We start from the raw sequence: 27951 nt of genomic DNA, 5'->3' as shown, positions 1-27951 counted from the left end.
GCGTGTTTTTTTCCGCAGCATGGGCACTGCGGATTGCGTTTTCCATAGGTTTACATTGTACATGGAAAGCTGCTGCGGACCCACAGCTGCAGATCCGCTGCGAATCCACAGCAAAATCCACAATGTGTGCACATAGCCTAAGAGTTCTGGCTCCTACAGACCAGTTAGACGCTCCTAATAAACTCGTTACCTGCACTAAAGACAGCTGTCTTACATTGTCACTTTTATAAACCATTCCTGTCCACAGACTCAATTAATCAGTTAGACTCTAACCTCTACAACATGGGCAAGACCAAAGAGCTTTATAAGGATGTCAGGGACAAGATCATAGACCTGCACAAAGCTGGAATGGGCTACAAAACCATAAGTAAGACTCTGGGTGAGAAGGGGGCAACTGTTGGTGCAATAGTAAGAAAATGGAAGAAATACAAAATGACTGTCAATAAATATCGATCTGGGGCACCATGCAAAATCTCACCTCATGGGGTATCCTTGATCATGAGGAAGGTGAGAGATCAGCCTAAAACTACAAGGGGGGATATGTTAATAATCTCAAGTCAGCTGGGACCACAGTCACCAAGAAAACCATTGGTAACACATTACCCGGTAAAGGTTTAAAATCCTGCAGTGCCCGCAAGGTCACCCTGCTCAAGAAGGCACATGTGCAGGCCCATCTGAAGTTTGCCAATGAACACCTGGATGATTCTGTGAGTGATTGGGAGAAGGTGCTGTGGTAAGATGAGACAAAAAAGGTCTTTGGCATTAACTCAACTCGTCGTGTTTGGAGGAAGAGAAATGCTGCCTATGACCCAAAGAACACCATCCCCACTGTCAAGCATGGAGGTGGAAACATTATCTTTTGGGGGTGTTTCTCTGTTAAGGGCACAGGACTACCTCACCGTCGGGATATTAAAAATGGGTCGTGTCTGGATCTTCCAGCAAGAAAATGACCCAAAACATACAGCCAAGGCAACAAAGGAGTGGCTCAAAAAGAGGCACATTAAGGTCATGGAGTGGCCTAGCCAGTCTCCAGACCTTAATCCCATAGAAAACTTATGGAGGGAGTTGAAGCTCCGAGTTGCCAAGCGACAACCTCAAAATCTTAATGATTTAGAGATGATCAGCATAGAGGAGTGGACCAAAATTCCTCCTGACATGTGCACAAACCTCATCATCAACTACAAAAAACGTCTGACTGCTGTGCTTGCCAACAAGGGTTTTGCCACCAAGTATTCAGTCTTGTTTGCCAGAGGGATCAAATACTTATTTCTCACTGCAAAATGCAAATAGATGTATATAATTTATACAATGTGATTTTCTGGATTTTATTTTTGATATCCTATCTCACAATGTCGAAAATGAACCCATCCTTAAAATTATAGACTGTTCATGTCTGTGTCAATAATAGGCAAACTTACAAAATCAGCAAGGGATCAAATACTTATTTCTCCTACTGTATATTACAAAAATATTGATAATCAGAGTGTATAAATAACCTAATATGTATGATACAGCCGTATACAAGACACAAATACCAGGAAGGTAGAAACAAAAGATTTATTCAACAAAATTGTCATTATGGCAGACATATTTAAACTGACTTTTTACAACAGTGTGGGATCAGCCTAGACGTGTGAGAACCCGGATCCTATGTCACAAATATACTGCACTGAAAACGTGGTTCCAATGATATCCTGAAATACTCCTCGGTCCACCCTTACATCCCAAAGAGTGGAATATTGTATCCTGCTTCTTTCCTAACCCATCTTTACACTGGTTGTAGACCAATTATTTCTGTTATGGGGTTTAATATCAATTTTGTCATCGGTTTCCAAATGTAATTTAATCAAATTTACTAAAATAATTGAGAAAACTGAATGATGTCCCAATTTCAGTGCTTGTCCAGGAGTTCCAGAAGCCTCACTACAATTTTCCCCTCTCTGTTTTGATAATACACTTGAATGGGGCTGGCTGTCAGGCTCAGTTCCTTAGTAAAGCCAGCCCCCTTCTTTTTCTATGTATAAACGGTCATACTTATCTAGTTTTATAATTACAGATCTCCTTCATATGCTGCTGTCAGTGAAGGGCTGGTCAAAAGTACAAATGAACAGATATTCGGACCGACCTTTCGCAGACGTTCTCAGCATAGGTGCAGGTCGCATTGGTGGGACTTGGATCTACTGCACATTTACGGCATATTCTGTACATATGCTATAAATGAAAGATGGGAATAGCCCTTTAAGAAAGGGTCTGGCTTAGCCCTTCATCATTGTTTTTGTTTATTCGTTTAATGTTCATGTAGAAAGCAATGGTGACCTCTTTAGGGTTATTTCCAACATCGAAGGTGATGGCACCTCATCACAAGACAGGTAAATACTTGCAGATCGGTAGTCGGACCTCCGCCAATCTCGAAAATGGGGGCTCTGACATAACTTGTCGGAATAAAGTCACATATCTGCACCACCGGTCCATTCATTGTCTACACTGGAGATAGCCGAGCGCTGCACTCACCTCTCTCCAGTGGTCCTATAGAATATGGGACAAGGACCAAGTCATCATCACCTATCCTGTGGATCACCCATACAACAATGTAACCATATTAGTTTAGGAAAACATTATTTCCACGCTGGTTACCCATCTTCATTCCCAACTATAAAGCAATGGATGAATGTGGTTTTTCCATAGATATGAAGACGCCATAATTCGGGATGTAATGGGAGGTGTTGCTTCGTCCTAATCTATAGCTATGAGAAAGTATTAACTTGGGTATAACAAAGCGTTATCTGAAATAAAATGCATTTCTGTGTCCTGTCTTTCTATGTTCTACTCTAAAAAAAAAAAGGTTCAAAACTCTGTGCAGAGACATTTCCTGAGGCCGAGCTCCAAATTGCCTGCGTAGATCTAGGTTAAAGATCTTCTCTGGAATAGGGACTTCTGGCCGCCTCTAAAGAGTTATACCCAAAATATTAAGTTATCCCCTATCCACAGGGGTACGACTGCTGGAACCCCAGCAATTAGTGTTCAGGGACGAAAAGAACCAGGTTCTGCCAAGTCCCATGTTTAATTGAGCAGCGGTGCTCATACTCAATGTTAGCTCCAATCATTTTCTGAGACTGCTGGAAATAGGTAAACGCTGCAGTCTGCTTAGTCCCATAGACAATGAATGGAGCGGAGGCTGGGTGTCACGATTCTACCTTCTAGTGTGTCTGAACGCAGTAAATTACTGTCAGCACATCACAGCTCTAGACTGAATGGCAGAGCTGTCCGTATTTGATGGACAGCTCAGCTGCCCAATTTGATGCCGGGGAGTGCTGAGCTGTCAGTGTCTTGAATGACAGTTTAGTCGTTCAATCGGAGTGGGGTGCTGCCTGAGCTTCTTCCAGGTGTCTCCTATTCCGGTAATTACCTAGCTATTTAGCCAGCTCTCTACCTCAGACTAGTGTCAGTTGTAGCTTCTTGCTCACTGTTGTATGTTTGCCTTGTTGCTCTGTGCTCTGTCTCCTGCTGCCTGACCTAGGACCACGCTCTGACAATCCGTTTGCCTCGACCTTTTGCTTGATCTGCTATCTTCCTGATATTATGACCCCGGGACTGTGACCTGACTATTCTGTTTTTATCACTTCTCTCTATTATGTACCCTCCTGGCTTTTGACCCCTTGACCTGACTATTCTTTTGTATCACCCCTCTGTCTATGATGTACCCTCCTGGCTTTTGACCTCGGACCTTTTTGATTACCCAGCCTTGCGTTAACTAGCATCACACTGCACCGCTGCTCAATTTTAAAACGTCAATGCCATTTTATGAAAGTTTTTTTTATATACAGCTCTGGCAAAAATTAAGAACCCACTGCAAAATGTCCAGTTTGTCAGATTTTTCTCTTTATAGGTGTATTTTTGAGTAAAATGTAAATTGTTATTTTATTCTATAAACTTCAGACAACATGTCTCCGAATTTCCAAGCAATAAATGTTGTATTTTTTTCTGAAAAGGAGAAATGGTTAAAATGAAAAAAAAAATAACCAGTGATTTCAGACCTCAAATAATGCAAAGAAAACAAGTTCATAATCATTTAGAAACAACAATACTAATGTTTTAACTCAGCAAGAGTTCAGAAATCAATATTTTGTGGAATAACCATGATTTTTAATCACAGCTTTCATGCGTCTTGGCATGCTTTCCCCCAGTCTTTCACACTGCTTTTGGGTGACCTTATACCACTCATGGTACAAAAATGTAAGCAGTTCTTCTTTGTTTGATGGCTTGTGACTATCCATCATCCTCTTGATTACATTCCAGAGGATTTCAGTGGAGTTCAGGTCTGGAGATTGAGCTGCCCATGACAGGGATTTGATGTGGTGGTCTCTTAATTTTTGCCAGAGCTATATATTACAGACACTGCATAGTTTTTCTGATTGGTGGTGGCCGGTCCCTGAGACCCCCTATCAATTGCTCAAAAATCTGTCCTGAAGACGGCAACTTCTGTATGATCCGAGCAGAGCGGTGTATGGACTCAATGGCAAGTCTATGGGTCTGTAGCTCTCAGAGGGTCTGTATGGACCCATAGACTTACTAGTTGCTCATGCTGCAGCTGCGGACTTCAGAGAAGTGTTTTGATTTTTTTAAGCCCAAACCAGATAAACTACAGCGCCTGAAATATATAAATGCATTCATAAAATTATATTTTCACTTTAAGATGGAGCTCAGCAGAGCCTGGCTCCTGTATTCCAGAGCGGGGGTCAGACCTTTAGCAGTCTGTAAGTTATCTGCTATCCTTTTGGGAATAACCCTTTTAGACAGTATGGAGGCGTATAGGGACACAATGCTGAATGAACGTACTACTCAACTTTTCTATCTAAACCAGACAGGCCACGAATACTCACAGAAAGTGCCAACATTTGGCACTCTTCTCTGCAGCATGTCTCCTATCCAGAGATCGTCCGGCTTGGCACATCTCGGTGTCTTGGTCACTAGACTTGAGTTGTCCTCAATAAAGTGTTAAGCACGCGTTGGTCTTCACAGCCTGCATTGTTGGCAGTCCACTCGTGTATTTGGTGAAATAAAGCGAACCCATCACACAACACAACGGATGATGCACTTCATGGTGTTCAGTTAGTCTTACGCAGTAGAATTTGACATTTACTGGAGGGAAATTGAATTTAATTTACTTTACTAATTCGTAGTGAATACTACTTTTCACTGTGCGTAGGGTACAAGGGTGCACTATGGCTAGTCGCCGGATACATCACTTATATTTGTTTCCTTGGTGCGTCCTCTGATGGGTGGTGAAAGTACTTTTGGAATTGAAGTGCTTGCCACATTCTCTGCAGACGTAAGGCTTGTTTTCTACATGGGTATTTTGGTGTTTTCGAAGGTTGGACTTGTCGGTGAAGCATTTTCCACACTGTGGGCAGACGTGTGGGCGCTCCCCTGAATGGATCCTCTGGTGAATGATCAGATACGATTTGTAGGCAAAGTTCTTTCCGCACAGGTTGCAGGTGTGTGGCTTCTCCCCAGTGTGTGTTCTTTGGTGCATAGCGATTTGTGACTTGTACGTAAAGTGTTTGCCGCACTCGTTGCATTGGTGAGGCTTCCCACTGAGGTGTGTTCTCTTGTGAATGGTTAGGTGGGATTTGGTGGCGTAGCGCTTGCCGCATTCTTCACAGCCGTATGGTTTCTCACCTGTGTGACTTCTCTGGTGTCTGATAAGGTTAGATTTGTAATCAAAGGATTTCCCGCAGTCATCGCATTGATGGGACTTTTCTCCTTCCTCTGCGTTTTGTTCAGTAGCCCGAGCAGACATCTTACTGAGCCTTTCAGACGTCTTTCTAGAATTTCTCACCAGTTTCTTTCCCACTGGTTTATCATGGTTAATACGACTATAGCTCTCAGTTAGGAGTGGAGACCTTGCCTCACGTTCTTCAGAAGCCAATGTAAATGTGATATTGCCCGTTTCATAAGAAGGGGATTCGGTCGGTAAGTCTTCTTCTTGAAAGCCATGAAAAATGCTCATATCATCATCGATGGACCCATTAAGCGAACAGGTCATGTTATATGGTCCGTCTTGAAGAGTTCTCTCCATGGAGTTCTCACATGGAACAGGGTGTACTGCGAGAGATCAGAAGAAAATACAATAAGCAGGATTTAAAAATTTTATTATGCGCAAAGTGTTAAACTGGCTGTCTGGATATGTAATATGACCCTCACACAACATAATGGCCGCATAGTATGATGACCCCCTCACACAGTATAATCATCCTCACACACAGTATGATGCCCCTGACACACTGTGATGGTCCTACCGAACTATGATGGCCCCACACAGTCCCCCACAGAGAATGATGGTCCCAACATACAATATGATAATTCCACAGCCCCCAAACAATATAATGGCTCCATAGTGTGATGGCCCCCACAGCCCCCAGCACACTATCATAACTCCCCAGCCCCCACACAGTATAATCATTCCCACACAGAGCATAGTGATCCCCACACACAGTAGGATGGCTCTAATACACTATGATAGCCCTCACAGTCTCCCACAAAGAATGATGGTCCCAACATACTGTACAATATGATAATTACACAGCCCCCAAACAATATAATGGCCCCATAGTATGATGACCCCCACAGTCCCCCAGCACACTATGATAACTCCCCAGCCCCCATACAGTATATTGATTCCCACACAGAGTATAGTGATCCTCACACACAGTAGGATGGCCCTAATACACTATGATAGCCCCCACAGTCTCCCACAAAGAATGATGGACCCAAGATAAAATATGATAATCACACAGCCCCCAAACAATATAATAGCCCTGACACAGTATGGTGGCTCCTATAGTCGCTAAAACAGTATTATAGCTCCACACAAGTATGTTGTCCCCACAGCAATATGTCCCACACAAAAGTATTATATCCTCACAGTCCCTCAAATAGCATTATGGCCACCACACAAATATGATGTCCCCCCTACACCCAAGTATGATGTCCCCATAGCCCCTCACAAATATGATGTCCACTTATACAGTATTATATCCTCACAGCTTCCCCCCCCCCCACAATAGTATTATGTTCCCACAGCCCCTCAAACAGTATTATGACCCCTAAACAGGTACGATGATCCCACAGCCCCCACAAAGTATGATGGTCACCATAACCCATCAAGCAGTATTATATCCACATATCCCCTCACACAGTATTATGACCCCCATATTTCCCCCACTCAAGTGCTAACAGATAATTTAAAGGAAAATAAATAAAACTACTCACCTCACCCCGTTCCCTGTGATGTGCTGCTCCGCTCTGTACACTGTCTGACAGTCGGCATGATCTGGTGACGCCATCATCATGCCAACGGAGCCAAAACTCAGTCACATAGGTTGAACGATGGAACAAGGACCTGGCGGCTTCCTGTTCCAATATTGTACTTACCTGCCCAAGTATCACCATGGATTTGCCGCTCCTGAATTCTTGCAAGGTGTTCGTTTGCCTGCCTATCATCAGACACATGACTGGGGTAATATTCACCTATGGAAAATAAAAATGTACATAAAATTTGCTGAAGGTGGCCTAACACTGCAAGTAAATATGGTTGACTTAGGGAAAGAGTTGCTCTAATTTTTCGAGACTGTAGACGTAGACACCTTTACAGCAACTTACCTAAATAGGTCTCCGAATTAATTTCCACTTGAAAAATATCATTTTCATTGGTCTCGCACTGTCCTTTCTCCGTGTGGCGAGACGTTTCCAGTCTGTCTGTAAAAACGTCTGGTACACTGACTACAAGACAGGAGGAAATACCGAACGGAATAAGACACGACATGGAAGCTTTTATTTTTTCCCACAAGGCGAAATGTTTTAACAGAAGGTCAGAATTGCAATTTAGCAGGATTTTCAAGTCACTTTTGGGGAATTTTATTTTCCCGCTCTATTATCGGACTTATAACTTGAGCAACTCAAATATTCAAAGTATATATGAAATGATCTAGATTATAATTCTAGGTGACACAAAGATGAACCTCGGCCTATTACTAGGAATAATAATTGCTGAAATAAATGATCACCCACCTGCACAGATCTTGTGAGGTATTTCTACCTGCTGACTGTTTCTATTTCCACTCACATCCTCAGCAGGTGACAAATTGTCATCGTATTCACGGCCGTCTGTTCGTTGCAAAACAATGGTTATGAATGTACCATAAAGTATTCAAAGAAGGTCATCAATACATACGGTACTGAGCAAACGATTTAGGCAGGAGTGGGAAAAATGCTGCAAATTTAGATGCAATCAAAAATAGAATGTTAATAGTTTATTAATAATCAATTAACAAAATGGAAAGTGAATGAACAAAAGAGAAATCTGAATCAAATCAATATTTGGAGGTTGTTCCAAATATCTTGGAGAACCAACCACAGATCTTCTGTGGGTGTAGGCTGGCGTAAAACCTCACCTCTTTGTGTCTCCTTTCCTCGGGTGACGACCACATGAAGTGCTGCTTTTTTCACGCACCAGTGGTGAGTGCCACTCTCATTTACCTTTTCATGCTTTGTTGCTCATAACAAATTTGGAGCTAGTCGGACACCTTGCTGATGGTATTTCACGATGGATAAGTATCTGTATTTCTCAGCATTGACGACACCATTAATGCTGACCAAATCCACTAGTTCATATGCTAAAATGCAGCCTCAAACATGCAGGAACCTCCACCATGCCTCACTGTTTCTGCAGACTCTAATTATTGTACCGCTCTCCAGGCCTTCAGCAAACAACCTGCCTTCTGTTACAGCCAAATATTTCACAATTTAACGCATGAGTCCACATCACCTACTGTCATTTTTTTCTCTCCCCAAGTTCCTATGTTTTCATACATAGTTGGGCCACTTGTTCTTGTTTCCATGTTGAAGGTTTGGCTTTTTGGCAGCAATTCTTCCATGAAGACCACTCTTGGCTAGACTTCTCCGACCAGTAGATGGGTGTAGCTGGGTCCCACTGGTTGCTTTCAGTTCTGAGCTGACTACACTACTGGACATCTTACAATTTCAAAAGAGAGTAAGCATGATGTGTCTCTCATCTGTTGCACTAATTTCCTTGGATGACTACTGCATCTACGACCTTCAACGTTATCCATTTTGGGCAACGAGTCTTCGTTGAAATCTGCCTGAAAGAGATCCTGCTGATGCAGTATAACTACCTTGTGTCTTGTTGACATGCTCGCTCCTGCCGTGGTGTTAGGACCTGTGACGTGATTCTGTCTCCTACAATCTTATCTTGGTGTAGAAGTAGGAGATAGTCGTTCTGGTAGACCGTTCTACTGTGAAAAATTAAATAGTTCCACGTGTGGTAATACTTCAATTAGCTTTTATTAACTTGTTTCGGGATTGAGTTCGTGCCGAACCATTTCTCAAAACTGAACTACTTATGACTTCATATTATGTAGTTCAGTTCTGAGAGCTTTTTACAAACGAGAAACAAGTTAATGAAGCTCCTTTGAAGTGTTACCGCAAGTAGAACGACTTCCTTTTCACAGAATTTCTATCTTTGACTTCTCAATCTACATGCAGAAGAAGATCCTCTTTGATCTGCTGAAGTGACTGCAGCAGCTGAATAATCTACGGGCATTTATTGGAGTTGGGATGTACACAACCCAATCAGTTGAGCAACCCCCTCAAGCCCCGATTTCAATTTTATAATATATTACTACTCTATGTGCACATGTCTTCCTTTATCTAATCTGATCTTTGTAGCAGAGTTTGGCTGCTGTTCCACACCCAGTTATACGCCTCCAACAGAGCTGGTTCTGCTTCGGTTAATGACAATCCCTTAACCCAGGGGTGTCAAACTGCGTTCCTCGAGGGCTGCAAACAGGTCATGTTTTCAGGATTTCCTTGTACTGCACAGGTGATAATTTAATCACCTTCACAAATAATGAGTTGGTGATTAAATTATCACCTGTGCAGTACAAGGAAATCCTGAAAACATGACCTGTTTGCAGCCCTCGAGGAATGCAGTTTGACACCCCTGCTTTAACCTATTATTATTATACATTTTTATAGCGCCATTTATTCCATGGCACTTTACATATGAAAATGATGATCATTATCACCTGTTTGGTATGACTGGTCGCTTACACACCTCTCTGAGCTTGCTCAACTGTACCTAGAAGAACTGATGCTGTTTTGAAGGTAAAGGGCAGTGACACCAAATATTGATCCGATTTAGATTTCTATTTTGTTCATTTAGTTTGCATTTTGTTAATTGAGAAAAGGAAAATAGGATTACTTCCTGACCGCTGGGACTCTAAGGGTATGTGCACACGTTGCGGATTTGCTGCGGATCCGCAGCAGATTTTCCACCCAGAAACGCTGCAGATCTGCAAGTGATTTACAATACAATGAAAAACAATGGGGAAAAAAAATGCTGTGCTAATGGTGCGTAAAATTCCGTGCGGAATCCGCAGCAGATTATTTAACCCCTTTACCCCCAAGGGTGGTTTGCATGTTAATGACCGGGCCAATTTTTACAATTCTGACCACTGTCCCTTTATGAGGTTATAACTCTGGAACGCTTCAACGGATCCCGGTGATTCTGACATTGTTTTCTCGTGACATATTGTACTTTATGACAATGGTAAAAATTCTTTGATAGTACCTGCGTTTATTTGTGAAAAAAACGGAAATTTGGCGAAAATTATGAAAATTTCGCAATTTTCCAACTTTGAATTTTTATGCAATTAAATCACAGAGATATGTCACACAAAATACTTAATAAGTAACATTTCCCACATGTCTACTTTACATCAGCACAATTTTGGAACCAAAATTTTTTTTTTTTAGGGAGTTATAAGGGTTAAAAGTTGACCAGCAATTTCTCATTTCTACAACACCATTTTTTTTAGGGACCACATCTCATTTGAAGTCATTTTGAGAGGTCTATATGATAGAAAATACCCAAGTGTGACACCATTCTAAAAACTACACCCCTCAAGGTGCTCAAAACCATATTCAAGAAGTTTATTAACCCTTCTGGTGCTTCACAGGAATTTTTTGAATGTTTAAATAAAAATGAACATTTAACTTTTTTTCACAAAAAATTTAATTCAGCTCCAATTTGTTTTATTTTACCAAGGGTAACAGGAGAAAATGGACCCCAAACCTTGTTGTACAATTTGTCCTGAGTACGCCGATACCCCATATGTGGGGGGAAGAAGCACTGTTTTACTTTTTCAACGCAGAATTGGCTGGAATTGAGATCGGACGCCATGTCGCGTTTGGAGAGCCCCTGATGTGCCTAAACAGTGGAAACCCCCCAATTATAACTGAAACCCTAATCCAAACACACCCCTAACCCTAATCCCAACAGTAACCCTAACCACACCTCTAACCCTGACACACCCCTAACCCTAATCCCAACCCTATTCCCAACCGTAAATGTAATCCAAACCCTAACCCTAACTTTAGCTCCAACCCTAACTGTAGCCTTAACCCTAACCCTAACCATAGCCCTAACCCTAACTTTAGCCCCAACCCTAACTGTAGCCTTAACCCTAACCCTAGCCCCAACCCTAACTTTAGCCCCAACCCTAACCCTAGCCCTAACCCTAGCCCTAGCCCTAACCCTAACCCTAGCCCTAACCCTAGCCCTAACCCTAGCCCTAACCCTAATGGGAAAATGGAAATAAATACATTTTTTTAATTTTTCCCTAACTAAGGGGGTGATGAAGGGGGGTTGATTTATTTTTATAGCGGGTTTTTTAGCGGATTTTTATGATTGGCAGCCGTCACACACTGAAAGACGCTTTTTATTGCAAAAAATATGTTTTGCGTTACCACATTTTGAGAGCTATAATTTTTCCATATTTTGGTCCACAGAGTCATGTGAGGTCTTGTTTTTTGCGGGACGAGTTGACGTTTTTATTGGTAACATTTTCGGGCACGTGACATTTTTTGATCGCTTTTTATTCTGATTTTTGTGAGGCAGAATGACCAAAAACCAGCTATTCATGAATTTCTTTTGGGGGAGGCGTTTATACCGTTCCGCGTTTGGTAAAATTGATAAAACAGTTTTATTCTTCGGGTCAGTATGAATACAGCGATACCTCATTTATATCTTTTTTTATGTTTTGGCGCTTTTATACGATAAAAACTATTTCATAGAAAAAATAATTATTTTTGCATCGCTTTATTCTCAGGACTATAACTTTTTTATTATTTTGCTGATGATGCTGTATGGCGGCTCGTTTTTTGCGGGACAAGATGACGTTTTAAGCGGTACCATGGTTATTTATATCTGTCTTTTTGATCGCGTGTTATTCCACTTTTTGTTCGGCGGTATGATAATAAAGCGTTGTTTTTTGCCTCGTTTTTTTTTTTTTTTTTTTCTTACGGTGTTTACTGAAGGGGTTAGGGTTAGGGTTAATAGGTTAGTGGGCCAGTTTTATAGGTCGGGCTGTTACGGACGCGGCGATACTAAATATGTGTACTTTTATTGTTTGTTTTTTTTTATTTAGATAAAGAAATGTATTTATGGGAATAATATTTTTTTTTTTTTCATTATTTTGGAATATTTTTTTTTATTTTTTTTTACACATTTGAAAAAAATTTTTTTTACTTTTTTACTTTGTCCCAGGGGGGGACATCACAGATCGATGATCTGACAGTTTGCACAGCACTCTGTCAGATCACCGATCTGAGAGCAGTGCAGGCTGCTTCACAGTGCCTGCTCTGAGCAGGCTCTGTGAAGCCACCTCCCTCCCTGCAGGACCCGGATCAGCGGCCATCTTGGATCCGGGGCTCGAGCAGACAGGGAGGGAGGTAAGACCCTCGCAGCAACGCGATCACATCGCGTTGCTGCGGGGGGCTCAGGGAAGCCCGCAGGGAGCCCCCTCCCTGCGCGATGCTTCCCTGCACCGCCGGCACATCGCGATCATCTTTGATCGCGGTATGCCAGGGGTTAATGTGTCGGGGGCGGTCCGTGACCGCTCCTGGCACATAGTGCCGGATGTCAGCTGCGATAGGCAGCTGACACCCGGCCGCGATCGGCCGCGCTCCCCCCGTGAGCGCCGCCGATCGCGCTGGACGTACTATCCCGTCCATGGTCATGGGGGCCCACCCCACCTCGACGGGATAGTACGTCCCATGTCAGAAAGGGGTTAAAGGACCATGTCAATTCAGTGTTTCTGCACCCATTCCATTATAGAAGTCCGCAGGGGTAAAAACGGATGAAATCCACACAGAATCCGCAGTAAATCCGCAGAAAAAAAAACGCACAAAATCTGCAAAAAAAGTGCAGATTCTGCCAAGTGATGCAGATTCCGTGCAGAAAATTCTTCAGGCAAATCTGCAACGTGTGCACATACCCTCAAGCTATGTGCATATGTTCAGAATTTCTTGCAGAAATTTCCTGAGCAAAACAGGACATTTTCTGCAAGAAATCCGCATGCGTTTTTTTACCGCGTTTTCGGTGCGTTTTTTGCGGATTTTTCAGGAGGTTCCCAATGCAATAATGTAGTGGAAAATCTGCAAAATTAATGAACGTGCTGTGTTTTTTACTGCGATAAGTTTTTTTCGCGGAAAAAAACGCATCATGTGCACAAAAATTGCGGAATGCATTTTAAATGATGGGATGCATAATGTATGCGTTCTTTTTCGCGTTTTTATAGCGAAAAATATGCTAAAAAATCTGCAACGTGTGCACACAGCCTCACCGTTCCAGAGAATCGGGTCTCTGAACACCCTCGTGTGAATGGAAAAGTGATCAATCAGGAGTACAGCAGCGCCACTCAATGTTACTGGGACTGCTGGAGATACCCACTAACAAGACAATGTGAAAAAACCCAAGATAAAAACAAAATGAGCCTATACCCTGTAGTAAGTACATAAATAGTAATAGTGCATGTAAATAACACAGTGCACTTAGTTAACACTATTTTGTTAAAAAAAAAAAAGCCATCAACCACAACACGGTGACCCAATCGGGATGGTCCTATCCTCTAGTATTAAAACCTTACCGACCTGAGTGTAGATGGAGACAGAGAAGGGCCGACTGTTCAGGAACGGGGCCATGGGAGGCTATATACATGAAATGCCTCGATCTGACCGTCTAACAGGACAGTGTGTATCTCCTCTGTCTTATTCTGAGCTCCTCTCAGCTGATTTATGGGCGTAGGTTACATTAAAGTTGAATGTGCAGGGAAGGAATAAGTGTGTAAAAGCAAAGCGGTGCAACATTTGTAACAAAACCCAATTGCAAAAATCATTGTTAGCCCAAAAATGCATGCATTTAAGCTAAAAAAAAAAAAAATCCCCAAAAAGTTGCCCAATGAATCACCTGCAATATCTTCTAAGATTTCAGAGGAATGGGATATCTTTTGATTCTTCAGCGTGACTTCCTGATAGAGATCCTTGTGTTCCTCTATAAAATCCCATTCCTCCATTGAGAAGTAGATAGAAATATCGCCACATTTTATCGGCACCTGAATAAAACATACAGTTGTAATAAAGGTATAAGCCTCGTAATTAAATTGTAATTCCTTATAAAGAAAAAAACAATTGTGATACAGAAGGGGACATTTTTAATAAAATATTAAACCAGTGCTCCGTCACAATAACATGCAAACTTAAAGGATTATTCCCAACAAATCAAGTCATGCCTTATCTATAGGTTTGGGGATAACTTGCTGAAGGATGAGAGTTCTGACAGCTGGGATCCTCAGCGGTCCAAAAAAATGAGGCTCGGGATGGAGTGGAGATGCGCATGCGTCGCCTTCTGCTTCATTCATTTTCTAAGGTACTGAGGAAAGTGGCCACGTTGTTCTCGGCAGTCCCATAGATAATGAATGAAGTGGAATCCGCACTTGCCTTTCCAGCGCCCCATTTTTGGGATTGAACATTGCGAGATCTCGTACTTTTTAGTAAAGGAGCATTGCATGCTTCATTAAGGGCTTGTGATTTTGTCACGAAAAAAAAAAAACCACAACTGCAAACTTAAAGCTGTGTATATGTGTGTGGACATTGGTGCTCACCTCTCCCGTCAGCAGGTGGGTGGCTCGGTGAGGAGAATTCTTCTTCACAATGACATATTCCTAATCAATGAAAGAGAGACACAGTTTAGATCTAACATCCAGGGAGAAAATCACCGAACCATTATAATAATAGCAAATGTTTCCTATCCTTATGGATGACGCAGCTCGATCTCACGGCATCGCTCTTGTCTGGCAATGCTATGCAGAAAAAGGTTTATTTCGTGGCACCATCTACTATATAATCGTCTAAGGGTCACTTCCGTCTTTCTGTCTGTCCTTCTGTCTGTCTGTCACGGATATTCATTGGTCGCAGCCTCTGACTGTCATGGAAATCCAAGTCGCTGATTGGTCGTGGCAAAACGCCCACGACCATTGCCACGACCAATCAGCGACGGGCACAGTCCGCCGGCAAAATGGCTGCTCCTTCCTCCCCGCAGTCAGTGCCTGCTCTGTACTCCCCTCCAGTCAGCGCTCACACAGGGTTAATGCCAGTGTTAATGGACCGCGGTGTAACGCACTCCGCAGCTATTAACCCTGTGTGACCAACTTTTTACTATTGATGCTGCGTAGGCAGCATCAATAGTAAAATGATCTAATGTTAAAAATAATAATAATTAAAAAAAAAGGTTATTGTCACCCTCCGCCGTCGCGTCCTGTCCTCGGCAGTGCAAGCGGCAAGTTCCGGTTCCAAAGATGCTATGCGAGAAGGACCTTCCATGACGTCACGGTCATGTGACCGCGACGTCATCACAGGTCCTGCGCTCATACCAGCCCTGGGACCGGAAGCTGCCGCATGCACCGCACACAGGCGACAGGACTACAAGGGGCCCTCAAAAGGTGAGTATATGTTTATTTTTTATTTTAAGTCTTTTTTAACCTGTTACATACATGGCTGGGCAATATACTACGTGACTGGGCAATATACTACGTGGCTGGGCAATATACTACGTGGCTGGGCAATATACTACGTGGGCTGTGCAATATACTACGTGTCTGTGCAGTATACTATGTGGCTCTGTGCTGTATACTACGTCGCTGTGCAATATACTACGTGGCTGGCCAATATACTACTTGACTGGGCAATATACTACGTGGCTCTGTGCTGTATACTACGTGGCTGGGGAATATACTACGTGACTGGGCAATATACTACGTGACTGGGCAATATACTACGTGACTGGGCAATATACTACGTGACTGGGCAATATACTACATAGCTGGGCAATATACTACGTGGCTGGGCAATATACTACGTGGTTGGGCAATACACTACATGGCTGGGCAATATACTACGTAGCTGTGCAATATACTACGTGGCTGGGCAATATACTACATGGCTGGGCAATATACTACATGGCTGGGCAATATACTACGTGGCTGGGCAATATACTACGTGGTTGGGCAATACACTACATGGCTGGGCAATATACTACGTAGCTGTGCAATATACTACGTGGCTGGGCAATATACTACATGGCCGGGCAATATACTACGTGGCTGGGCAATATACTACGTGGTTGGGCAATACACTACATGGCTGGGCAATATACTACGTAGCTGTGCAATATACTACGTGGCTGGGCAATATACTACATGGCTGGGCAATATACTACGTGACTGGGTAATATACTACATGACTGGGCAATATACTACATGGCTAGGCAATATACTACGTGACTGGGCAATATACTACATGACTGGGCAATATACTACATGGCTGGGCAATATACTACATGGCTGGGCAATATACTACGTGGCTGGACAATATACTACGTGGGCTGTGCAATATACTATGTGGCTGGGCAATATACTACGTGGACATGCATATTCTAGAATACCCGATGTGTTAGAATCGGGCCACCATCTAGTTCAAATCTATAAAGCCGAATTTACACATCCATGTTTGTAAAGGGCAATACATGGATACAATGTGGACGGCATCTTTTCTGTAGTCTTTTCACATCGGACCAAACTCAAACAGGTTTCTGTCTTTTTTTGGAAATCATCAGTTCACAAACAAAAAAAGGGCGTGTGAAAAACACTGTCTACAATGTGTCTGTGAGTTGTACGGATACGAGAAAAACAACCATGTGAATGGAGCCCGAAGCTTTCCACAAAGAAAACTATTCAGTAGGTCTGCAGCTTATGGAAGTTTCACTCAAAGAGCGCTTCCTCAAGGGCTCGTTGCGTGAAATTGCCGTAGGCTGCTAACCTGAAGAATATTGTTCTTTTTTGTATACCTCTCCACCACGGAAAGAAAAAAAAAGTCTGTTTTATCATACCGCGTGGCAAGTGCCAATTAAAATGTACTTTGCAAGTCTCATGTTCTAAGTGCCATCATGTGATTGAATTGACCCTTGATGTATTTTACTAGATTCTTACCTCTCCTGTTAGCAGGTAAATGATTCCCAGGGCGTGATTCAAGATCCTCTCAGTAAAATTCTTCTTTTCCTTTTTCATTTTGTGACCGTCAGAAGCTGCAGGTATGACCCCTGGGGACAAGGACAGATTTTGTTTTTCAGTAACACTATCAGCAGTTAGTTGGGCCGGTGCCGGGCACTCTATCAGCGATGCCACAGGAAGAGTCAGCACCTCTCCAATTTCCTGCAGGAATTTGCTCCTTTTTTAGAGGCTTTAGCATTTGCGTCCTAGTCTCTATAGGTTTTGCGCTATTTTTGAAGTTGTCATACTTTTTTAATTTTTTCCTCCACAATTTTGCCTCATCCAGATGTTCTTGACAGATTCATGATATGAAACTTTAATTAATGTCACTTTTTTTTTTTGAGCATCTCACTCCAGTCCCTACTTGGAGTAAGTTTCACTTTGGGGCATTTTTGTAACTGTTGAAAAGGTTTTGCGACTGTTTGGTTCTAAAAAGCTGCAAAAACTGGTAGAAGACCCCCAAAAATCTGCACCAAATTTATGAACTGCGGGAACAATTTGGCACAAAAAAAGTCAGTGAATACCACAAAAGAAAAAAGGAAAAGGTGATTTCAATAAAGAGCAAATGATGAATCGAGCCCATTAAAGGAAATCTGTGGACAAGATTTCACCCCCTAAACTATATATATATATATATATATATATATATATATATATATATATATATATATATATATATATATACTATATAAAGCTGAATGTGTGTGTGTGTATGTGTGTATGTTTGTATGTCCAGGATTGGCATCTGCACCGTCGCAGCTACAGCCACAAAATTTTGCACAGTCACACGTCTGGACCCCGAGAGCGTCATAGGCTATGTTGTGAGGTGAAATTTTAACTCCGCGCTTTCCAATTCACCAAACTATTTTTCCCCTATCTACATAATGGGGAAAAGTGAAAGGAAAAGTGTTGGAGGCAAATTGACAGCTGCCAGATGTGAACAACGGGGACTTAAAAAATGAGAGCGATGGCGCAAAAGAGTATATACCGTACAGTTGCTAAGGTGGGGCCTCGACATGGGATACTCACCACACATGGGGATATGAACACACACACAAAATGCGCCACACACTACCACGTGCTTGAACACATATACCACCCTCAGCACACATTTCACCACACATACACCAACCTCGCCACATAAAAGTCGAAACACAAAAGTCGCCGCTCAAAACTCGCCACGCGTAAAACTCGCCACATGCAAAAACTAGGCTCACGCAAAACTCGCCACAAGTGCAAAACTCACCTCATGGAAAACTCGCCACACGCAAAACTTGCACACGCGGAAAAATTGCCACATGCACAAAATTTGCAACACATGCAAAAGTTGCCTCACACAAAACTTGCACATACTCAAAAGGCACCAGATATAAAACTCACCACGCGCAAAACTCGCCATGCGCAAAACTTGCTGCACACAACTTGCTACACTAGCCTGTCACATGCAACTCGACACACAAAAAGTTGCTACACGCATGTTGCCACACAAAACTCATCTCACAAAAGTCGCTACATGCATGTCGCCACACACAACTCAACACACACAACTTGACAAACGAAACTCGCCCTAAAACACACACAAGTCTGGTATTAGCCTTCAAAAATAAAAATCTGATTAATAAGCAGACAAACTACAACAATTGCACCATATAGGAAATACGGCAGCTGTCAGTCACATGACCTGTCTATTATGTGTATGTGTGAGCTAATGTATACTGCCAGGGGGAGGGCTTCCTGCTGGCTGGGGATTTATCAGGCTGCCAATTTATCTTACAAATACTGAGGTAAAAATACTGAGCAAATAACGTGTTAACGAGGTCTAATACAGGATATCACACAGGTATATACTATATACAGGGGAGATGACACACAGATATATACTATATACAGGAGAGATGACACACAGGTATATACCATATAGAGGAGGAGATGACATACAGGTACACACTATATAGAGGAGGAGATGACATACAGGTATATACTATATACAGGAGGAGATGACACACAGGTATATACTATATACAGGAGCAGATTACCTACAGGTATATACTATATACAGGAGGAGATGACATACAGGTATATGCTATATATAGAAGATGACATACAGGTATATACTATATACAGGAGGAGATGACACACAGATATATACTATATACAGGGGAGATGACACACAGGTATATACTATATACAGGAGGAGATGACACACAGGTATATACTATATATAGGAGGAGATGACATACACGTATATACTATATATAGGAGGAGATGACATACATGTATATACTATATATAGGAGGAGATGACATACAGGTATATACTATATACAGGGGAGATGACACACAGCAGGTATATACTATATACAGGGGAGATGACATACAGGTATATACTATATACAGGAGATGACATACAGGTGTATACTATATATAAGGGAGATGACAAACATGTATATACTGAGGTGAAAATGAGAGGTGTGAGGTGAAAATGAAAAGGTGTGAGTGCAAAATGAGAGGAGTGAGGGAAAATAGTGTAGTGATTGGAAAATGACAGATGTGAGGTCGAAATGACAAGTGTTGGGGGGAATGAGAGGAGTGAGGGAGAAAATGAGAGATGTGAGGGGGAAAATGAGAGGCGTGATGGGAAAATAAGAGAAGTGACGTGCTATAACTAACCACAGATATTTACTATGCCCAGGCAACGCCGGGCTCTTCAGCTAGTATATATATATATATATATGCATCTGTAGCTCTTTCAAAGACAAGTCCAGAAAAACCTTTACGTTGTCATTGCATTCCTCCGATGCTGAGAAATCACCATTTGACTTAATATGCAAATGAGGCTGAAGAGCTATGGTAGATCTGCTGAAGCCTCTGTCACTCCAGCTCTATTCCCCACCCAGCTCTGCCTCCTCCTGCTTGACTGACAGCCTCTATACTGTGTGACTTCAGGAAAAGGATCCATCAGACAAGCCAGAGGAGGCAGCGCTGACCGGGTAATAGAACTAAAGGGAAGGAGGCTTCAGATCTACCGTACAATTTGCAGATCAATTCAAACGCAGATTACTCAGTAACCGAGGAACAGACCGGCCATGTAAAAGTATCACTGCACTTGTCTTTGAAAGCGCTACATGCACATATAAATAGTCCGACTGTGAAATCCTGCTGACAAATTCCCTTTAAATTGCAGCATATACAGTGGGGCAAAAAAGTATTTAGTCAGTCAGCAATAGTGCAAGTTCCACCACTTAAAAAGATGAGAGACGTCTGTAATTTACATCATAGGTAGACCTCAACTATGGGAGACAAACTGAGAAAAAAAAATCCAGAAAATCACATTGTCTGTTTTTTTTAACATTTTATTTGCATATTATGGTGGAAAATAAGTATTTGGTCAGAAACAAAATTTCATCTCAATACTTTGTAATATATCCTTTGTTGGCAATGACAGAGGTCAAACGTTTTCTGTAAGTCTTCACAAGGTTGCCACACACTGTTGTTGGTATGTTGGCCCATTCCTCCATGCAGATCTCCTCTAGAGCAGTGATGTTTTTGGCTTTTCGCTTGGCAACACGGACTTTCAACTCCCTCCAAAGGTTTTCTATAGGGTTGAGATCTGGAGACTGGCTAGGCCACTCCAGGACCTTGAAATGCTTCTTACAAAGCCACTCCTTCGTTGCCCTGGCGGTGTGCTTTGGATCATTGTCATGTTGAAAGACCCAGCCACGTTTCATCTTCAATGCCCTTGCTGATGGAAGGAGGTTTGCACTCAAAATCTCACGATACATGGCCCCATTCATTCTTTCATGTACCCGGATCAGTCGTCCTGGCCCCTTTGCAGAGAAACAGCCCCAAAGCATGATGTTTCCACCACCATGCTTTACAGTAGGTATGGTGTTTGATGGATGCAACTCAGTATTCTTTTTCCTCCAAACACGACAAGTTGTGTTTCTACCAAACAGTTCCAGTTTGGTTTCATCAGACCATAGGACATTCTCACAAAACTCCTCTGGATCATCCAAATGCTCTCTAGCAAACTTCAGACGGGCCCGGACATGTACTGGCTTAAGCAGTGGGACACGTCTGGCACTGCAGGATCTGAGTCCATGGTGGCGTAGTGTGTTACTTATGGTAGGCCTTGTTACATTGGTCCCAGCTCTCTGCAGTTCATTCACTAGGTCCCACCGCGTGGTTCTGGGATTTTTGCTCACCGTTCTTGTGATCATTCTGACCCCACGGGGTGGGATTTTGCGTGGAGCCCCAGATCGAGGGAGATTATCAGTGGTCTTGTATGTCTTCCATTTTCTAATTATTGCTCCCACTGTTGATTTCTTCACTCCAAGCTGGTTGGCTATTGCAGATTCAGTCTTCCCAGCCTGGTGCAGGGCTACAATTTTGTTTCTGGTGTCCTTTGACAGCTCTTTGGTCTTCACCATAGTGGAGTTTGGAGTCAGACTGTTTGAGGGTGTGCACAAGTGTCTTTTTATACTGATAACAAGTTTAAACAGGTGCCATTACTACAGGTAATGAGTGGAGGAAAGAGGAGACTCTTAAAGAAAAAGTTACAGGTCTGTGAGAGCCAGAAATCTTGATTGTTTGTTTCTGACCAAATACTTATTTTCCACCATAATATGCAAATAAAATGTTAAAAAAACAGAGAATGTGATTTTCTGGATTTTTTTTTCTCAGTTTGTCTCCCATAGTTGAGGTCTACCTATGATGTAAATTACAGACGCCTCTCATCTTTTTAAGTGGTGGAACTTGCACTATTGCTGACTGACTAAACACTTTTTTGCCCCACTGTAGGTAGGGTATGCCATCACAAAAGTGGTTATACACATAGGATGACAAAATCACCAGTCTCGATAGGAACAGACGACTGGTTAATGTATCTAGACTCTCACTCAAAGATAGGTATTAGGCTGTGTGCACACGTTCCGGATTATAAAAACGCGATAAAACCGTGAAAAAAACGCTCACATTAAGCATCCTATTAATAGAATGCAAGCCGCATTTTGTATGCACATGCTGCGTTTTTTTCCGGAAAAAAACGCATGTTCATTAATCTGCGGAATCGCAGATGAGCAAAGTAAGCGGATCATGTGCGGATGGTGCCCAGGGTGGAGGAGAGGAGACTCTCCTCTACAGACTGGGCACTATATCACTGTTAAAAAAAAAAAAGAATTAAAATAAAAAATAAGGGTATCCTTACCTTCCGATGGCCTCCGGAGTCCTCCCGCCTCTCAGCGGTGCATAGGCAGCATCAATAGTAAAAAGTTGGTCACACTTGTCAAGCACTATGTTTGACAAGTGTGACAAACCTGTCAATCAGTTTTCCAAGCGGTGCTACACATTGCTTGCAAAACGCTAGTGTTTAGCAGGAAAACGCATGCCAATTCCGCATGCGATATACCCGTGGCAGGAGTTGCAGAATTGCCGCGGAAATTCTGAAACGTGTGCACTTAGTGAAGGAGAATTAGAGGTGTTGCCTATTGCAGATTCAGTCTTCCCAGCCTTGTGAAGGTTATCATTTTGTTTCTGGTGTAATTCGACAGCTCTTTGGCCTTCACCATAGTGGAGTTTGGAATGTGACTGTTTGAGGGTGTGCACAGGTGTCTTTTATACTGATAACAAGGTCAAACAGGATCCATTACTACAGGTAATGAGTGGAGGACAGAGGAGCCTCTTAAAGAAGAAGTTACAGGTCTGTGACAGCCAGAAATCTTTTTTTAGGTGACCAAATACTTATTTTCCACCATAATTTGAAAATTAAACTCGCCAAATGAGACAAGGTGATTTTCTGGATTTGTTTTCTCATTTTGACTCTCAGGCTATGTGCACACGTCAGGATTATTTGCAGAAATTTCCTGAACAAAACCGGACTTTTCAGCAGGAAATCCGCATGCGTTTTTTGCTCGTTTTTTGTGCTGATTTTTCGTGTTTTTTTTCCGGAGATTCCCAATGCATTAAATAGCGAGAAATCCGCGAAAAGTCCACAAAATTAATGAACATGCTGCGTTTTTACCTCGATGTGTTTTTTTTCGCGGAAACGGATTGCATTCAATTAATAGGATGCTTAATGGATGCATTTTTTTTGCGGTTTTAACACATTTTTATAGCGAAAAAACCGCGAAAAATCCGGAACATGTGAACACAGCCTTAGTGGGAGAACTTGCACAATTGGTGACTGACTAAATACTTTTTCCCCACTATACAGTGGGGCAAAAAAGTATTTAGTCAGTCAGCAATAGTGCAAGTTCCACCACTTAAAAAGATGAGAGGCGTCTGTAATTTACATCATAGGTAGACCTCAACTATGGGAGACAAACTGAGAAAAAAAAATCCAGAAAATCACATTGTCTGTTTTTTTAACATTTTTTTTGCATATTATGGTGGAAAATAAGTATTTCGTCAGAAACAAACAATCAAGATTTCTGGCTCTCACAGACCTGTAACTTCTTCTTTAAGAGTCTCCTCTTTCCTCCACTCATTACCTGTAGTAATGGCACCTGTTTAAACTTGTTATCAGTATAAAAAGACACCTGTGCACACCCTCAAACAGTCTGACTCCAAACTCCACTATGGTGAAGACCAAAGAGCTGTCAAAGGACACCAGAAACAAAATTGTAGCCCTGCACCAGGCTGGGAGGACTGAATCTGCAATAGCCAACCAGCTTGGAGTGAAGAAATCAACAGTGGGAGCAATAATTAGAAAATGGAAGTCATACAAGACCACTGATAATCTCCCTCGATCTGGGGCTCCACGCAAAATCCCACCCCGTGGGGTCAGAATGATCACAAGAACGGTGAGCAAAAATCCCAGAACCACGCGGGGGGACCTAGTGAATGAACTGCAGAGAGCTGGGACCAATGTAACAAGGCCTACCATAAGTAACACACTACGCCACCATGGACTCAGATCCTGCAGTGCCAGACGTGTCCCACTGCTTAAGCCAGTACATGTCCGGGCCCGTCTGAAGTTTGCTAGAGAGCATTTGGATGATCCAGAGGAGTTTTGGGAGAATGTCCTATGGTCTGATGAAACCAAACTGGAACTGTTTGGTAGAAACACAACTTGCCGTGTTTGGAGGAAAAAGAATACTGAGTTGCATCCATCAAACACCATACCTACTGTAAAGCATGGTGGTGGAAACATCATGCTTTGGGGCTGTTTCTCTGCAAAGGGGCCAGGACGACTGATCCGGGTACATGAAAGAATGAATGGGGCCATGTATCGCGAGATTTTGAGTGCAAACCTCATTCCATCAGCAAGGGCATTGAAGATGAAACGTGGCTGGGTCTTTCAACATGACAATGATCCAAAGCACACCGCCAGGGCAACGAAGGAGTGGCTTCGTAAGAAGCATTTCAAGGTCCTAGAGTGGCCTAGCCAGTCTCCAGATCTCAACCCTATAGAAAACCTTTGGAGGGAGTTGAAAGTCCGTGTTGCCAAGCGAAAAGCCAAAAACATCACTGCTCTAGAGGAGATCTGCATGGAGGAATGGGCCAACATACCAACAACAGTGTGTGGCAACCTTGTGAAGACTTACAGAAAACGTTTGACCTCTGTCATTGCCAACAAAGGATATATTACAAAGTATTGAGATGAAATTTTGTTTCTGACCAAATACTTATTTTCCACCATAATATGCAAATAAAATGTTAAAAAAACAGACAATGTGATTTTCTGGATTTTTTTTTCTCAGTTTGTCTCCCATAGTTGAGGTCTACCTATGATGTAAATTACAGACGCCTCTCATCTTTTTAAGTGGTGGAACTTGCACTATTGCTGACTGACTAAATAGGTGCTTCTCACAAAATTAGAATATCATTAAAAAGTTAATTTATTTCAGTTCTTCAGTACAAACACTCATATATTATATAGAGTCATTCCACACAGAGTGATCTATTTCAAATATTCATTTTTCTTAATGTTAGTGATTATGGCTTACAGCCAATGAAAACCCAAAAGTCATTATCTCAGTAAATTAGAATAATTAACAAAAACACCTACAAAGGCTTCCTAAGCATTTAAAAAGAACCCTTAGGCCGTGTGCACACGATACCGAATTGGTGCGGATCCGCAGCGGATTTTTCAGCGCAGAAACGCTGCAGTTCTGCAATGTGATTTACAGTACAATGTAAATCAATTGCAAAACAAAAAACCTGTGCTAATGGTGCAGAAAAAATCCACACTGATTCCGCAGCGGATTGAAAAGATGTGCATGTCACTTCTTTTGTGCGGAACTGCAGCGGATTTGGACCCTTCAATGTTAGAAATCCGCAGGGGAAAAATCCGCACAAAATCCGCAGCTTTTCCGAACCAAATCCGCAGAAAATCTGCACCTGTGGATTCTGCCAGGAGATGCGGATTTGGTGCAGAAAATTCTTCACCCCATTCCGCAACGTTTGCACATAGCCTTAGTCTGTTTCAGTAGGCTCCACAATCATGGGGAAGACTGCTGACTTGACAGATGTCCAGAAGGTGTCACTGACACACTCCACAAGGAGGGGAAGCCACAAAAGGTCATTGCTAAAGAAGCTGGCTGTTCACAGAGTGCCGTATCCAAGCGTATTAATGGAAAGTTGAGTGGAAGAAAAAAGTGTGATAGCAAAAGGTGCACAAGCAACCGGGATAACCGCAGCCTTGAAAGGTTTGTTAAGAAAAGGCCATTCAATAATGTGGGGGAGATTCACAAGTAGGGGACTGCTGCTGGGGTCATTGCTTCAAGAGCCACCACACACAGACATATCCAGGACATGGGCTACATGTGTCGCATTCCTGGTGTCAAGCCACTCATGACCAATAGACAACGCCAGAAGCGTCTTACCTGGGCCAAGGAGAAAAAGAACTGGACTGTTGTCAGTGGCCCAAGGTGTTTTTCAGATGAAAGTAAATTTTTCATTTAATTTGGAAATCGAGGTCCCAGAGTCTGGAGGAAGAGTGGAGAGGCCACAATCCAAGCTGCTGGAGGTCTAGTGTGAAGTTTCCACAATCAGTGATGGTTTGGGGAGCCGTGTCATCTGCTGGTGTGGGTCCACTGTGTTCTATCAAGACCAAAGTCAGCACAGCCGTCTACCAGGAAATTTTAGAGCACTTCATGCTTCCCTCTGCCAACAAGCTTTTTGGAGATGGAAATGTCATTCTCCAGCAGAACTTGGCTCCTGTCCACACTGCCAAAAGTACCAATACATCGTTTAATAACAACAGTATCACTTTGCTTGATTGGCAGCAAACTCGCCTGACCTTAACCTCATAGAGAATCTATTGTGTATTGTCAAGAGGAAGATGAGAGACACCAGACCCAACAATGCAGATGAGCTGAAGGCTTCTATCAAAGCAACCTGGGCTTCCATAACCCCTCAGCAGTGCCACAGGCTGATCGCCTCCATGCCACACCGCATTGATGCAGTAACTGATACAAAAAGAGCCCCGACCAAGTATTGAGAGCATTTACTGATCATACATTCCAGTAGGACAACATTTCGGATTTTAAAATCATTTTTCAAGCTGGTGTTATAAAGTATTCTAGTTTACTGAGATAATGACTTTTGGATTTTCATTGGCTGTAAATAGTGATGAGCGAGTATATTCGTTGCTCGGGGTTTTCCCGAGCATGCTCGGGTGGTCTCCGAGTATTTGTTAGTGCTGGAGATTTAGTTTTCGTCCCTCAGCTGCATGATTTACGGCTGCTAGCCAGGCTGAGTACATGTGGGGGTTGCCTGGTTGCTAGGGAATCCCCACATGTAAACAAACTGTCTAACAGCCGTAAATCATGCAGCTGCGGTGAAAAAAACTAAATCTCCGAGCAGTCACAAATACTCGGAGATCACCCGAGCAACGAGTATACTCGCTCATCACTAGCTGTAACCCATAATCATCAACATTAGCAGAAATAAACACATGAAATAGATCACTCTGTTTGTAATGTCTCTCTCTCTATATATATCAATACCAGATATAATTTTTGTTTTAATGTAGAAGAACAATTAAAGTTCTAATTGCAAAAATGAAAAATTATTTCTAAAACTGTAACCAGAATGAAAATTGTATGAAAAATTCTAAAAGAAAAAAGACCTACGTAAGTCTAACCAATCCTATCATGTCCCTATGCTTCTTAGCATGGGCATGCAGGACCCAGAGCGGGCAGAGCTGCAGTGGAGATGTGCAACCTGGCAATCGTGATCTCCATTCACACACACGGACGTCGATCCGTCATACAACATACTAGGGCGTATGTGGGCGCGAACAAATACATAGAGCACACACAGAAGCACTCATCTAACAAAGCATTTCAGCCCATACCTTGCAGCCAAATAGGATTCTGAGAGGAAGTGATGTTGAATGAGATCAGTTTGGGGATTGTGGGATTTGTAGTAGTTTGGCTTGGAGAAAGGAGAAGAGGGGCTGCATTAGGACTGCATTACCCAGTGTCCCCTGTATGAGGGGCCTCTGACAGCCAATCACAATCTCACTAGGATTCAGGGAAAGT

General features: G+C 42.5%; 1 protein-coding gene across 2 annotated transcripts; it reads right to left on the bottom strand.

Annotated features, from left to right (window-relative positions):
- Positions 1 to 1543: 1543 nt before the first annotated feature.
- Positions 1544 to 27789, bottom strand: LOC138661893 (zinc finger protein 432-like). 2 transcript variants are annotated; one of them, XM_069746848.1, is made up of 8 exons: positions 27765 to 27789; positions 17406 to 17515; positions 15024 to 15083; positions 14330 to 14474; positions 8071 to 8166; positions 7663 to 7782; positions 7435 to 7530; positions 1544 to 6105 (listed from the first exon to the last, which is right to left on the bottom strand). In XM_069746848.1, the coding sequence occupies exons 2-8, from the start codon at positions 17481 to 17483 to the stop codon at positions 5243 to 5245; spliced, it is 1458 nt and encodes a 485-aa protein (XP_069602949.1). In that variant the 5' UTR covers positions 17484 to 17515; positions 27765 to 27789; the 3' UTR covers positions 1544 to 5242. The 2 variants fall into 2 exon arrangements, with proteins under 2 accessions (XP_069602949.1, XP_069602950.1); XM_069746849.1 differs by lacking the exon at positions 27765 to 27789 and adding an exon at positions 26290 to 26410.
- Positions 27790 to 27951: the final 162 nt, after the last annotated feature.

Source organism: Ranitomeya imitator, chromosome 2, assembly GCF_032444005.1.
Source record: "Ranitomeya imitator isolate aRanImi1 chromosome 2, aRanImi1.pri, whole genome shotgun sequence".
Classification (NCBI taxonomy): Eukaryota; Metazoa; Chordata; class Amphibia; order Anura; family Dendrobatidae; genus Ranitomeya; species Ranitomeya imitator.
The sequence above is the reverse complement of the archived record's forward strand: the minus strand, read 5'-3'. Positions and strand labels throughout refer to the sequence as shown.